We start from the raw sequence: 16,007 nt of genomic DNA, 5'->3' as shown, positions 1-16,007 counted from the left end.
ACAGCATCAGGGTCCCAGGTTCGACTCCAGCCTCTGGGTGCTCCGGTTTCCTCCCACAGTCCAAATATGTGCAGGTCAGGTGAATTGGCTGTGCCAAATTGCCCATAGTGTTCGGTGCATTCGTTAGAGGGAAATGGGTCTGGGTGGGTTACTCTTCGGAGGGTCAGTGTGGAGTTGTTGGGCCGTAGGGCCTGTTTCCACACTGTAAAGAATCTAATCAAAACTGCAACTCTGCATCTGTGATGGAGTGAGTGAATTGTTGATATTGTAATGATATCCCAATTAAGCAGGCTGTTTCATCCTGGGTGGTGTTCAGCTTTGTGTTATTGGAACGGTGCCCAGCCAGGCACTTGGAAGAGCATTCGATTGCACTTCTGATTTGGACCTTGCGTGGACCTGGGTGGACAGGTTTTCAGGACTCAGGAGGTGAGGTATTTGCTGCAGGACCCCTCTCCTCTGACCTGTTTTTTAGCTGCAGTACTGATATGGCTGGTACTGTTCAGTTACTGGTAAACAGTAACCCCCAGGATTTTGATACTGAAGGATTCAGTAAAGTAACCTCATTTTACATAAAGATGTAAGGGGGGCAGGAAGTCCCTTTTGTTGGAGATGGTCATTGCTTAGCATTCGTCTACACAAATATTACTTGCTTCGTAAATGTCAGAGTCTCGCTGGATTTAGGCACAGATCACTTCAGTTTGTGAAGTCCTGTATAGTACTCAACATTGCGCAGTCATCAGTGAAAATCCCCACTTCTGACCTTATGAGAGAGGGAAGATCATTGATGAAATAGCTGAGATAGTTGAGCCTAGCACACTATCCTGAAGAACTCTGCAGAGATGTCCTGGAGCTGAAATGACTGACTTCCAACCACAACCATCTTCTTTTATGCTAAGTTATACTCCAATCAATAATGAATTTCCCCCTGATTACCATTGACTGTAGGGCTCCTTGATGCCATACTTTGTCAAGTGCAGGCTGATATTAAGGACAGTTGTTCTTTGCTCAACATTAGAGTTCAACATTTTTGTCCACGTTTGGATTAGAACTGCAGTCAGGTTAGTCAGGAGTTGAGTAGCCTTGGTGGAACCCATACTGAGTGTGAATGAGCAACATATTGTTGGATAAGTGCCATTTGATAACACTATCAATGTCACCTTCAATCATTTTTTGTTGATGTTGAGAGTAGACTGAAGTTGCAATTGTCCTGAGTGGAACTATTCTATTTGCCTGCAGGCATACTTGGCCACTTTTCCATATTTTTGGTGGATGCCAGTGTTGTAGCTGTATCGGAACAACTTGGCTATTCTGGAGAATGTCTTCAGTCCTCTTGCTGGAATATTGTCAGGGCTCATGGTCTTTACAATAGCTAGTACCTTCAGGTGCTTTTTGATATCACGTGGAGTGAGTCATATCGGCTGAAGACTGGTATCTATGATGCTGGGACCTTGAGCTTGCCAAGATGGACCATCCACTTCTCTTTTGCACTGCGGTGCTAAGCTCCTGTTCTTGAGACTGGGAATATTTCTGGAGATTCCTCCTCCAGTGAGTTGTTTCATCATTCACCACCATTCATGAATAAACATGGCAGTACTGCCGCACTTAGATTGGATCCATTGGATGTCAGATTGCTTCACTGTGTTTAATAAATGCTAGTTATGTTGCCAGTGATGTTCAACATGGCCAACTAATTTGTTAGCTGAGGAGTTAGTGGAGTCTGGTCTAATGTTGTAGACTCTTACGGAACGCCTCTCAGCTAGGGTGCCACCACCTCTAGTGGGTTTGTGTTCCCGGTGGGGTAAGACAGCAGGGGCGATATGTGGGACATTGTCAGGAAAATATAATTTCAAGAGAATGACTGTCAGCCTCCCAATTACATGCCCCTCCCACCCCCCGCAAACGTTAGTAAGGAAGACTTGACAGAGTCGACAGGACTGGGTTTACCGTTGTCACTTCTGATGCTTTCAATTTGCTATTTCTGAGAGTTTTGTCAACACCTTGGAATTCAAAGTGTGCCCTTTTGCAATTCAGTCTTGATTATTCAGTTTATTCTGAACCTTGCCCTCTCACAGTTTGCTTAAATACTCATTGGGTTGTAGATAAGAATAGTGTTTCATTTTCTGATTGAGGTTACTCAGTTTGCAGGTGTTCTAGTTGCTGTATTAAAAGACTGCTTTTGGGTTTAGTCCCGTGAGGATTTGTGTACTAACCATACTACCCTTTTGGTCCATATTGCTCAAGGGGAGGCAGTAGTTGGGTTGAAGCTTGACGGGAAGTTTTCAGGAAATGCACACTATTCTATCAGTACTCTGAGCTCACTGTTGCAAGAAAGGAGTTTCACTTTGCTAATGTATTTGGAAAGCTTGTCAGATGCACTTGTATTTTTGAATTCTTTCTTAAGAAACAGCCACAAACACACAGGTGATCAATTGTTCCATTCATTTGCAATACCATGTAAAATAATCTGGGTTACCAAGGGAAGAGAAATTTGAGCTTCATTATGAAACCAGGCTGTTGACCTTTTCATGTGGGCACTTTTTACATTTTTGTAACTTTCTTTTATGCTTTTTCCTTTCTCATGCATATATACATGAGATTTTTTGCAACAAGATGATTGAACATGTAGGGTACCTTCTGGAATTGGGGCAGGAGGTGGAGGTAGCTGAGTAAAAGGAAACGGTGAATAGGGAACCAAAATAGGTGCTTCCCACACATTAGTGTGCCTGTGCAGGTACAGTATTGTTGCTTATGCTGATATGACTGAGAATGATGCAGCTGGGTGTGTTGAGAGCTGACCAGGTTGCCCATTGCAGCATTCCTAAGGTGGGCTGGGTGAATGTGATGCATGGCAAGTCCATCATAAAGTCGTGGGGTGCCAAAATTGGTTATTGAATTCAGTCTGATTTGTAATCTTAGCAATCCATTGTTGCTGAGTTATCAGATTGCTTATCTGATGTCTGGTACAGGATACACAGAAATTTTCTCCAATTAAATATTCGGAGCATTGGAGCTATTGTTTTCAGTCATTGCCAAATTCCATTCCCTAACTGCCAACGCTATCCTTCTGACTTACCATCTGATAAGCCTGTCTCTCCACAAGATTGGTGTTACATATGATCCTGAGATGAGCTTCTGACATCACAGCCATCCTTTTGTAAGATTACCTCTATTCACTTTGTTTGCATTACTCAACTTCCCAACTTGACTGACATGCTGCTGAAGCTTATCCATGTCTTTGTTACCTCTGGGCATGATTATTTCAACACACTCCTGGCTGGGTTCATACTTTCTACCCTCCATAGGCTTGAGATTATCTGAATTCCTATGAACCATGCCTTGTCTTGCAGCAAGACCTATTTCCCTGCCACTCTCGTGCTCACTCTTCTAAATTGCCTACCAGTTGAGCCATATCATTGAATCATAGTCAGAGATGTACAGCATGGAAACAGACCCTTCAGTCCAACCTGTCCATGCTGATCAGATATCCCAACCTAATCTAGTCCCATTTGCCAGCACTTGACCCATATCCCTCTAAACCCTTCCTATTCATAGACCCATCCAGATGCCTTTTAAATGTTGTAATTGTACCAGCCTCCATCCACTTGTCTTGAGTTGAAAATTCTCATGCTAGTTTTGCTAGTACATGGCCCTGAACTTCCTATTTCTTTATAATTATCTCAAATTTAACAGAGCTCTGAGATATCTGCTCTCCTTTAACTCAGGGCTCTTGGCCATTTCCAATGTTTCAACAACCATTTTTGTGCGTCTGATTTTGGAGGAACAAACATGAGCAAAAACTAGCGATAGGTCTAAAAGAGAAGTAAGCAATAACTCAGTTTTGAATTTTAAGGAAAATGAACAGACCTGAAATTAAAATATATGCAAAAAAGCATAGCAAAATTAAATAGCATTGCTGAAAATAAGCAATTGACTTGAAGACACAATTTATCGGGATGAGAAGAAACATGGTAAATCCTTCCAAGAAGCTGTGCCATGATGTTTACTTGTTACAAAGCCATCAAGCAGCCTAATAGTTAATTACTGCGTGATCAATTCATAGTTAAAACAGTGACTGCACAGGAAGCTGAAGGTTTTAACTAAACAACGCAACAGGAAATGAGCGAATGATATATTTTAATAGGCTCATTGATCCTTAAATATATAAGGTGGATCAGGAAATGTTTACAAATAGGTAGAGCTGAAATTAATATTCTGTTTCAATCTCCTAATATTACAAGTGGGAGTCATTGTTTGCTGCCTGTTCAAATTACCATGTTGCTGCATGCACTGTTCAGTTGGCACTTATCATGTTTCATAATTTTATCATCAGTTGTCCTCAGGATTGATGTGATTTGTCTTGGAATGTCTTTCAAGGTGAAAGTTCAAAACATTTAGATTCTCAGAGGTAGATAGATAGGGTTGACCATGAAAAACTTTTTCCACGTATGGAGTCAGCTATTACGAGGGGGCACAGCTTTAAATTAAGGGGTGGTAGGTATAGGACAGATGTTAGGGGTAGATTCTTTACTCAGTGAGTCATGAGTTCATGGAATGCCCTGCCAGTAGCATTGGTGGACTCTCCCTCTTTATGGGCATTTAAACGGGCATTGGATAGGCATATGGAGGATAGTGGGCTAGTGTAGGTTAGGTGGGCTTGGATCAGCGCAACATCGAGGGTCAAAGGGCCTGTACTGCGCTGTATTTTTCTATGTTCTATGATCTGGAATCTGGCAGATGGAGATTAATGTGAATTGGAAGTTCATTTTCCTGAGAGAACAGCAAGGGATTTGTTTTTCTTAGCATTAGGGGTTCAGTCAGTCTGTTATGGAAGCAGATTTTGCAGCTAACAAAAGAACGAGGGATTGTGAGGTGCATGGAGACCCAGTGGACCTGGAAAATCATTTCTAAAAGAATGTGGTGGTGTTGGTGGGTTGCAAAAGACTCCCAGGTTGAAATTTGTTACACCATCAACAATTTCATTGGGCCTTTTTGGGCCTCGTGCCTTTAGGTCAGTATTGCCTCTTCCTCCTTTGGTCGCCTTGTAGTTCTTGAAGAACAGTCTTAGTTGGAGGAGAGTGGGAGTGCAGGATTGAACAACCAATGTTTAGTAAACAGAGGCAAGGACTGGAATGAGTATACAGAAACAGACTTAGCAGGTCTGGCAGCATCTGTAAAGGGAAGGCAGAGTTGATATTTCAAATCCAGTGACCCTTCATCAGAACTAGCAACTACATTTTTTGTTTGATTTCCAGCATCTGCAGTTATTTGTTTTTTGGACTGGAATGAATGTGTTGAGGCATGTTTCATTCACTAGTTGCTGCCACACGACCTACAAAATTTTTTCTTCCCTTAAATTTACTTTTTGTTTTTCATAACTCCCTACTGAAATGAAGATCATACAAGGGGCATCCCTTTTCCCAAGCCGCCTCTTATCTCTCAATCAAATTCCAGCCTCTAATATTTCCCTGGGTTTATAGTTCAGTCTTCGATGCTTTCTCATCTATGGAGGAGGAGTAGTGTACACAAACAGCAAAGCTTTGGTGATGAATGCCAGATTTCTTTAGTTGATTGCAGTAAATTTCTGGGCTTTATAATTACTGTTTCTGAGATGGGTAATGAGTGAAGCTGACCCAATGATGAATAGAGAAAAGCTCAGGTTCTTATCTGCTCAGTTGTGATTAGTTGGTTTTCTATTAGCTGCCATTGTTGCCCCTCCTTCAATGTGGATGCCAGTTTCATGGTCAGCACCTCTCTGGTGACTCGGGCTAGTGCTGGAGCCACAGATCTTTGGGCAGAGAGGACAAGATTTACTGTGAAGAATGGCATGTTCTCAAGACAGGCTGTTTGTCTCTTTCCTTTTGCTTTTGTTGTTGGACCAGGCAAACTCTTGAGAATTTCTGACCTAGTTTGGTGGATGAGGTGCAGCCACCAGTTCCCCTGTCATACCAATGTCAATGTGACCCCCTATCACTGGGGCCTTTTGGATTTTCTTAAAACATTGTGTCCTCCCTGAAACTAAATGCCATCTGGCCTGGGGGCAGATGTTGCTATTCTATAAATTGAGATGGTGCAGTGTTGACTCTCCGATTGCTTGGGTGACTATGGGAGAGGGGAAATTAGAGTGCACATGAATATGACTGTCTTGTCTTGACTGATCTATCTGATTTTCAAAATGGCTAACAACTTGATCTTTCTTGAAGGAATTCTTTTCCCATGGAACAAATTTAATTTTTCAAAGATTATATTAGATAATTTTTCAAGGGAATTATAAAACTGGTTTGTATTAAGAGCTTTATTGATGCAGCCTTTGAAAGTGCATCCAACACGAGACCAATCTGGTGGGTGTCATTCTTATTGAGACTGGGATGTTTTAAGTCCTGGCTCCTAATCGGAATTGACAAAATGTTGAAAGTGAACAATTTGTGCACTTAGATTGGAGCAAAATGCAAATTAGTGGCCCTGGAGCAGGCTGCACAATCATCCCTTTTTTGGGTGTCACATGCAATAATATAGTTCAAACACAGTTTGGAACTCCAGTCTTTCAAACCAGACAGTAACATGTGTAGTCTCTACAATGAGGACTGTTAATGAAACCGAATTGTTGTGTTTTTAGAGCAAAGATCTTGCAGCTTTCACAGGTGCAGGATTTTGTAGTTAGCCTCTATGCTATGTTTATCAAAGAGGGATTTGAATTCATGCTGCTTGATTGTATGTTAAATATTATAAACACTGTGCTACCATTATATTTTTACTTCATTGTATGATGTTTCACTTCGTAGGATTGACAGTGCAACAGCTGACCAAGACAGTTTAAAGTATCCTTTGGCCAGGGATCGGGGCAGTTCTGCCTCTTACGGATTGCATTCTGCCAGTTCCGCCAGTGTGTCTCGGTATAGACACGATGATATTCGAATCCTCACTGGGTTTCAGAATGAAGAAGGGGGTAAGACAGCTTAAAGCCTCAACTATTTTCAACTCCAATTTCCTGACATTGAAAATCAAACTCCTTAATGATGCAATATTTGCTGCTTGTATAGATTTTGGTTGAGTGTTTTATTCCCAACACATGGTACTAAGTAAGTGAGCACATATTTTGGTCTGTAATGAACAAATAAATTGTTTGAGTCTCCTTCGGGTTCTGAATGTTGAAACACTGCGTTATATTTGATAGAAGCAGTTGTGATCAATTGGTGGTATTCACTTGAGTCAGAAGGTTGTGGTCCAACGTCTATTCCAGGACCTGAGCATTACAATCGAGGCCAAAATCCAGAGGGGGTGCTGTCTTTGCAATGAGACATTAAATAACGCTCCCCAAGAGAATGTCTAAGAGTCAATGGCATTACCTGAAAGAAGTGCATGGGGATATGGTGTCTGTAAATCCTAACCAACAAGGCCGGCTATCTGGTCGCTGTTGCGTTACTGATTTTGGAAGCTTGCTATGTGCAAATTACTGCATCACAATTGTAACATGCTTCAAGGATTGTTTTTTGGTGTAAAGTGCTTTGGAATGTCCTGTGATTGAGAAAGGTTGCATATAATTGAAGTTTTTCTTAAAACCTGCTTGGCTACTGCTTTATGGCTCTTGTGCATTTTCCATGTTTAGTTTTTTTTGAAAAGTGCTCATGCTAGGACAGAGTGTAGCTAGTTTTGCATCAAAATTTCTATTTTTAGTAATAAACAGAATTTGTTTATCTATTTCCTAATTTCACATTTACATAATACTGCCGCTAATACTGATGTTAGAAGTCCCAAGGTTTATTCATTTATTTTAAAAAAGCAATTGTGTTACAGGCCTCTGATTATTATCCATTAGATGAAATATGCCAACTGAGAGACTTGATTCGCTTCCCTCTGAAGTGATGATCGCTAGATTGATGTGGGACTGGAGTCTTTTAGATCAGAGTAGTTAAGGGTGGTGGCTTTTCTGTAAAACACAAGGCAATAGACAATAGGTGCAGGAGTAGGCCATTCTACCCTTCGAGCCAGCACCACCGTTCATTATGATCATGGCCTCAATCAGTATCCTGTTCCTGCCTTATCCCATAACCCTTGATTCCACTATCCTTAAGAACTCTATCCAACTCTTTCTTGAAAGTATCCAGAGACTTGGCCTCCGCGCCCCCACCCTCTCGAGTTCTGGCTGTTTGAGCACTGTAATTGTTTCCTCGTTGATGGCCATGACTGCAGCTGTCTCAGCTAGAAGGTCTGGAATTCACTACTTGTGCCCCTTTGCCTGTCTATTCCACTTGTGAACCTGTTTCTTGATCGGTCCCCATTGACCAAGCTTCTTGGTTAATAAAGCTCAAATGTCTCCCTTTGTGGCCTGTGCCAAATTTTGTTTCATAGTATTTCATAGTGTTTATTTGTATCTTCAGTCCAATGCAGTGTTTCACTTGGAGCTGGTGTACTTGGTCACTGCCTTAGTGCTCTCTGACACAGCATGCTTGGCCAGCTCCCTGGGGCAGCAGCAGGTGTACTGTGGTCTGGATCTCCTGGGATCTTACCGTTGTCCCATTTCCTGCCCCTCAGTCGAAGCAAAACACTCAGACACAGTATAGTTTTACCTCCTTCATCTTTATACCGGGCCCTGGAGAGAGAGAACACAGAGATGAGTTCTCGATTGTCATTGGAATAGCAGTTTCCTAATGAATTGTATAATCAGTTTACAGGGACCAAATAATAACCAAAGCACAACAAAAAAAGAAACAAAAACTTGGCTAACTAATCTATCCTACAAACAACCAAAGCATAAAATAAGATATCTTGCATTACTAGTAAGAAATAACGTAATAATTAAATAATTAAGTACATACTCAAAATGGATTAACATCAAGTCATAATAAAACCCGTATTTATATGGGACTCCTCCCCCAGGGGCCCCCTGGACCAGCCAGAACCACTACCACAGCCAGACAAAAGCCCTTGACAATATGGCTGAAATATCGGTGTCTATATAATTCAAAAAGGACTACCATACTTTATAGAATAATTCAGTTTTTTGGTGCACCATATTTGTGAGGAAGTCAAGGGGGTATATTCCATGATTAACCTATGCCAATTCGAAAGTCCTGGAGGGCCCTCAGCTACCCAATTCATTATCCATACGGTTTAAATCTTAGTCTATTTAAGAGTCCAAAAGTCCTTTACCCTTCTCCGGTGATCCAAAGTTGTACATGGATCCTTTGTGGCTGAAGCGCAGCGTTGCTGGATAACGCAAGGGATGTTGGATATTTAGATCTCTTAGACGGTTCTTCAACTCATCGAATGCCCTCCTCTTGAGGACCACGGCTGGAGAAAAATCCTGAAATAACATAATCTTGGAACCCTTGTGCATCATGGCCTGGGGATCCATGATGCTTCCAGGAGTACCTGCTTCTCTCTATAACATTGGAGCCGAAACAGAACCGGGCGGGGGCGCTGGTCCGACCTGGACCTGCGTGCAACAATCCAGTGGGCCCATTCCACCCACACCTGGCCTGATCCGGACTCTAACTTTAATATTTGAGGGCGCCATTGCTCCAAAAAAATCTGCGAGCTGGCCTTCCTCTTCCCGTTCGTAAAGGCCCAGCAACTGAAAATGTTTCTAACAACCCCGATTATCGAAGTCGTCAATGTGCTCTTCCAAGGTCCGGACTCTCTGCTCGGCTGATTCGGCAGCAGTTTCCGAGGTTGCGGCCTTTTGCTCCGCCCCTCCAACGTGTTGACTAAGCTTTTCAATTTCTCGGTTGTGCTTCTGCAGCATAACCGAGAACAACTCCCACCTGGTGCTGGACTCTTCGATGAAAGCGTCAATTCTCTCCTGCAGTTTGTTGATCATGGAGATCGGTCTCACCTCTGTAGGTAAGTCCCCCGAGGTGGCCACAGACAACTCTCTGGTACTGCTGGTGGGGGAGGGGTTCCTGGCTGTTGTGAACTGCGGGAATTTTTGCCTTTAGTCATTTTAAGAACAACACCAAACTGTTCAACTTTGATGTGAAATGACTTAAGTATGCTGGGCAAAAGCTATTTTAAATTATTTAAAAGGTGTGGTGAAGGCGGGTGCCCCATTTTGCCCGAGTCTTAGGCAGAGCACAACAGACTCAGACTTGCTGGGTTGCCGCCATCTTGAATCTCCAGCTTCCAATATTATTAACTGGCTGTACATATGATTGCTTTTCCACCTTATTAGCCCATTACCCTTGCCTCCAGCACCCCATGGTTAACTGCAAGCTCTTATCTGAGTCTTGCTCGGCTGAACCTCTTGTTTCACAAAACTCACAACTGGTTCAGAAATGATTTACTTGGATGTTGCCAGCGTTTGAGGATTTGAGCTATAAGGAGAGGCTGAATAGGCTGGGGCTGTTTTCCCTTGAGTGTCGGAGGCTGAGGGGTGACCTTAGAGAGGTTTACAAAATCATGAGGGGCATGGATAGGGTAAATACACAGGTATTTTCCTTGGGGTGGGGGAAGTCTAGAACTAGAGGGCATAGGTTTGGGGTGAGAGAAGAAGAATTTAAAAGGGACCTGGGGTGAAAGTTTTTTACACAGGTTGGTGCGTGTATGGAATGACCTGCCTGAGAAAATGGAGGAGTCTGGTACAATTACAACATACGAAAAGCATCTGGATGGATATATGACTAGGAAAGGTTTAGAGGGATATGCACCAACTGCTGGCAAATGGGACTGGATTAGGTTAGGATATCAGGTTAGCATGGGTGAGTTGGACTGAAGGAGTCTGTTTCCATGCTCTACATCTCTATGACTCTCAATGAATGTTATCATATTTGCCATGGATGAGGGTGAGTTGAAATTCCATGATTGGATGTGTATATTTGTGATATGACTTGCATTATTTCTCGTGTTAAATCAGTTACCTTTTTGAATGCTTTTTCTCTGATCTATCAGTGTATCGAAGGATGTTTGCAGTCTTGAGTGTTAGTTTGCCTCCATGAACTAAGGATTCTTAACATTAATGCTCTGACTTCACGTAGTTAAATCAGTAATAACTTCATTTATGTAACTATGAATGAGTAGTAGAGATTTGCATTACAGTTTGCCCTACCAATGTAGAGCATGCCTATGTTCACTGTATGCACCGTGTTATGACCCAGGGTAAACCCCTCTGCTAATTTAAACCAGCCACACAGAAAAGATACACCATGTGCTGTAATCTGTTAAAATTCGAGATGCAAACAGCTATCCCAGAGGTCACTCATTAAAGTAAAAATGAGCAACTTTATTCTTTAAGCCCAACAGAGAATATTAAAACCAACAAATATTTACAACTCCATTCTTTCAAACCTGTCTTTTACCTCCCACTCTACAGTACTAGTCGGATTTTTAAAAAAACGTCCTGATTAAGATTTTCAAAAAAAAATTCAACCTTCAAAACCTTCAACAGTCAGCTGTTGAATCTTCAGTTTGAACCTTCCTCTGCAGATTTTCCTGTCATCTTTTCGATGTCCTGCTGCACAAACTTCTTTTGGATAGGTACCTTTCAGAGAGCCGTTCTGCTGGCAGTTCTACTGCTAGCTGTTCAAATGGTCTGGTTTTATACCCCAAAACATCAGATCGTTTCATTGGTTTTAATTTTATCAAATTACTAAATTCAAATTTGATTGGATTCTGGGATTTTGAGGCATAATTTAAACTGGCTGAATTTGAATTTGTTTTTGTATCATGGCAACTCATCTGTACTATTGGTTTCGACCAGATGTTACATTGTTACCTTGTTCAGAACGTTTTGTGCTGTTCTTGCTAGCTTTTCAACTCTCTTAAAGGTACAGTGCCACTACACCTTCATAACAATAGCTAGACTAAAATTTTTGTCATTCAGTTTTAAATGGATTTGCAAACGCAGTTTACTGAGTGGTGCTTTCTGTTAAGTTTCATCACTTCCAGCTTCATTAGTTTATCTAATATGCACAAGTGGTTTTGTCTGTTTAACAGCTAAAAAATGTTAATCCCATCAGACATACTTACTTTTGCAAGTTTAACTTAAAACTACTACAGTGGTTGTGCTTGCTTTTCTGAAAGTGCAAAGGTAACTAAATGTGGAGGTGAATAACTGGAAACAATACAAGTATTATGTCAACATTGCTTACACTAGCAGGTTAAAAGGAATAGTCATATAAAACCACAACATCGAGGGAAACAGACTGTGTAACTGGTAGCCTGAGGGACTGCAGATGCCATATTGAACTAGCATGATGACTCTCAGCATGGTAATGATCCCAAATGTGCTGTATAATATGGCATTTCTTTGTATTTTTAATTATGACTAAGGAATAATTAGAATTTGTTTGAAGAAATTGCTTGGGGCCTTTAAACTCTGCCCCTTTCTCTCTTTTCCTGTAGAAAGGAGGTCAGAAAGAGTAAAAGTGGGAATGAGAGCAGAGATTCTGCTATAAAGGGAGAGAATGAGCAATGGACAGTGTGCCGTAAGAGCCTTCCTTATGTCAGGTATGGGACTAGGTTAGTATTACATAAAAAGCTGAACTTGGAGCACTGGGAATGTAACAACAGTTCATTTGGCTGTACTAAAGTATGAATGAAAGTGAACCAAGAGGAGACCAGATGCAGGGAAGGATCAGAACCAACAAATCGAGCAACACACTTTCAATATTGGAGAGGACTGCATTAACTTAAACAAAAAGTGTTATACTATAGAATGTTATACTATAGAAATAATGAAAATCACAATGCTAGAGCTAGTGTACATTTCAAAATTAGAGTTTACTTTCTGTATTTTCTAGTCTGTGACTGAAAAGCAATGAATCACCAAAAGCCATAGACCACACAGTCCAAGTTGCTTTTTTAAAATGTTTAATTTATGAGCGCTATTTCATGACCTATCTCCGCTGCTTCCCTATTCATGCTTTCCCATAACATTGCAGCTCATGGCCAAGTAATCTTATTGGACCCTGATCTACATATTTATCATGGACCTTACTGCCTACCTCTCGTGGGTATTGGTCAAATAACGCAGATTACCGTCAGGAAATGATAGGAAGACATTCAGGGTTCAACTGTATAATTTTAGCACTTTCATCAGCTGCGACTTTAAACTGGTTTACAGGGCGTGAGTTGTGATATGTCAATTGGACTATCTACACAATACATGTAACTATTGCTAGTTGTTGGTTATGTTTTATAAACTCTAATCCATCTTGTTTGTATAGAGCTTTTGTGTCTAATTTACTTTAAATGCTCGTTCTGGTTACGAAGAGAACTGTATACCTGCGCGAATGCATCTTGTCACAGGTGAAGCCAGTGAATATTCCATTGTGTTGATTGCCTGATCGTGAATAATGTTTTGTTCAAACTTTGGTTCAGTTCAGGAAAAAAAGCCCAGTGCTTCAACACTTTTTAAGATCAACTGTTTAGAGTCATAGAGATGTACAGCATGGGAACAGATCTTTTGGTCCAACCCATCCATGCAGACAAGATATCCTAACCTAATCTAGGCCCACCTGCCAGCAGTCGGCCAAGATCCCTCCAAACCCTTCCTATTCATATATCCATCCAAATGCCTCTTAAATGTTGCAATTGTACCAGCCTCCACCATTTCCTCTGGCAGCTCATTCCATACACAGAGCACCCTCTGTTTGGAAAAAGTTGCCCCGTAGGTCTTTTTTATACCTTTTCCCTCTCACCCTAAACCTTGAGTTTGGATACATTAAAATAAATGAATTCATGGAGCTACCACACGATACAAGCAAGGCTAAAGGTTTGGTGTTGGCCACAGAGTTTCTGAGCCATATTGTTCAGCAGAGACCTGGATTGTTAATGAGCTAATTTCAAGTTTTTTTTTTGGATACTTATCAAACTTAGTGCTGAACAATCCCAGACAGGAACATATTTAGGAATTGGTGGATAAAGGTAGTTGCTTGATTGAGACTACCCAAACTTGTTTAACTAGCTGTGGAGGGTTCTCATCTCATTGGTCTAAATGGAATTTGCATTCCTATGAGAGGTGGAAAAACAAGTTTCTCCAATTCCTTAATAAAAATAAAGTGCTGGATAAAATCAGGTCTGTTAGTATTTATGGAAAGGGAAGCAGAGTTAATGTTTCAAGTCCCAAATGGCTCCTCTTCGGAAGACAACTCTTGTAATAGGACATTAATGTTGGTGCATGTGTCCTTCATGTGATATGTAGGATCTTCCACAGACAGTGGTGCAACACTGGTGCCTCCTGTAGGTTGTCCATGTTTTATTCCTGTACTAAGGTGGCATCATGGCTGTGTGGTAGACCGTGAACTTGTTTCAGATTTTATGTTGCCATCTTCAAACGTTGGATTTTTCAGATGATGAAGGCTGCACCAGCAGATTTCAGCTGCAATGCTGGAATTCCTTGACAGTGCCTGCCTTCTGTGAAAGGTAACTACTGAGACATTGAAAGTGTTTCACATTTTTCAGTCATTCCATGTAAATTCTAATCAACAAGACTGAAGTATGTATATTAGGAGCTTGCTGGTTGGGAGCTTTGGTCTTTTTAGTGTTGAGAACCACCTTGTCCTGTCTCAAATACGTCGGCAATTTCTGGGCGCCCTTTTCTGACAATATTTACTGCAGCGTCAGGTTATTGAAGCTCAGTGACTGAAGTCATGTTGGTTGAAGTCATCTGAGATCAACCAACCGTCCGATAAATAAGCTGCATTCCAGAAAGGACCTCACCTCTAGTTAAGTGGAGCATGGGCAGCTAGAGTTGGAGTGAACTAACAATCTTGCCTGATATTTGCCTTAACCTGAAAGGGATCTGTAGTCGATCCACATGCTAAGGATCACTGCTTGCATATCATCATGCTGGCAGAGGATAGTGATGAATTTTAGCGGGCATCCATTCTTTCAAACTACCCCTCAATTTAAAGCCGAAGTCCTTTGAAGGAGTTGATATTAGATATGGTGACTTTCTTAAAAGTGACAAACTATGAAAATCATTTAACCTCAGCCTCTTGATGCTTTAAATCCATATTGAAATTTGGGAATAGCAAGTGTAATGAATCAGTTCAGAAGAGTTCTTGTATAATCCACCCTGTGAGGGAGCATCAGGAGATGCTTCTGTTGCTTCCACAGTTGGATTTGTGTCCTTTCTTGAAGCATGTGATAATCATATCACCTTGAGCACAGAAGACTTTCCTCTTCATTCCAGATCTGTCAGGCAAGAGTGTGGAGCTGTAATTCTATCTCCTCTCCTTTGTGTTCAAAGGTTTCGGGGGAATTCCACCACCTGTTTTGTTGCACAGGTGTGCGAAGGCTTTCATCACCACATAAACCAAGCTCAATCAAGAATCAGAGGATTTTCAACTCCATCCCTAACTGCATGTTAAGGGATGGAGTTGAAAATCCTCTGATTCTTGATTTTAAAAAGTTTTGAATGCTCCCTTCAATGGGTGTTAACACTTTCCTTTCCCTAATTCGATCTTCCTCATCCTTAGACTTCAGAGGAGTAAGTCATTGAGTACTTCAGCCATAAATATTCCTTGACTGTGGAAAAGCTGCAAATATCATTCATGTCAGAGTGCTGTTGTCCACCCACCACCTGTTCTTCACATTCCTTTGTACGTCTGTGCCTTGTTGGTAAGCCCTGTTTCTTTTGTTTTTGGTTTGGGTCTAGAACATCTAGCGGCTGTTGATATCCTGATTATTTTCATCAAACAAGTCCCAATATTTTCTCTCATAAAATTTGTTTTTTTCTTGCAGGGGCTTGAGGGCATCCCAAGCACTCTGGCCACTTCTGTTTTTCAGTTAAGTTTGAGAGTTTTTTGGCCCTTAAGGCATTGTTGGAATTGGTCTGTTTTATTGGGATCCTTCAGAGTTGCAAAGTTGATTTTCATAGAATTCTGTTTTGCACCTGTCATTTGGGAGGCAGTCTGATGGACTTGATTGAAGGAATAAGTTGGTGATTGGTTAACGTCTGTGATTCTGAATATGGACAAGACTTAATCGATCTGGTCCTAGTGTTTGGAATGTGTTGTCGTGGCTTTTTGTATTTGAATACACAGATCTGGCAGAATATTGTGAAGATG

General features: G+C 41.3%; 1 protein-coding gene across 2 annotated transcripts in view; it reads left to right on the top strand.

Annotated features, from left to right (window-relative positions):
- Positions 1 to 16,007, top strand: part of smg1 (SMG1 nonsense mediated mRNA decay associated PI3K related kinase) — a 170,869-nt gene that overhangs the window by 27,048 nt on the left and 127,814 nt on the right. Inside the window, exon 2 of one of the 2 annotated variants that reach the window (XM_043712155.1) lies at positions 6,780 to 6,943. In XM_043712155.1, coding sequence (XP_043568090.1) covers positions 6,780 to 6,943 — 164 coding nt within the window. Of the gene's footprint in view, positions 1 to 6,779; positions 6,944 to 12,383; positions 12,442 to 16,007 lie in introns of those variants that run through there. The other variant, XM_043712156.1, reaches the window with a different exon arrangement.

Source organism: Chiloscyllium plagiosum, chromosome 21 (genome assembly GCF_004010195.1).
Source record: "Chiloscyllium plagiosum isolate BGI_BamShark_2017 chromosome 21, ASM401019v2, whole genome shotgun sequence".
In the NCBI taxonomy this organism is placed as follows: domain Eukaryota; kingdom Metazoa; phylum Chordata; class Chondrichthyes; order Orectolobiformes; family Hemiscylliidae; genus Chiloscyllium; species Chiloscyllium plagiosum.
Note: the sequence above shows the minus strand (reverse complement) of the source record. Positions and strands in the feature narration are given on the sequence as shown.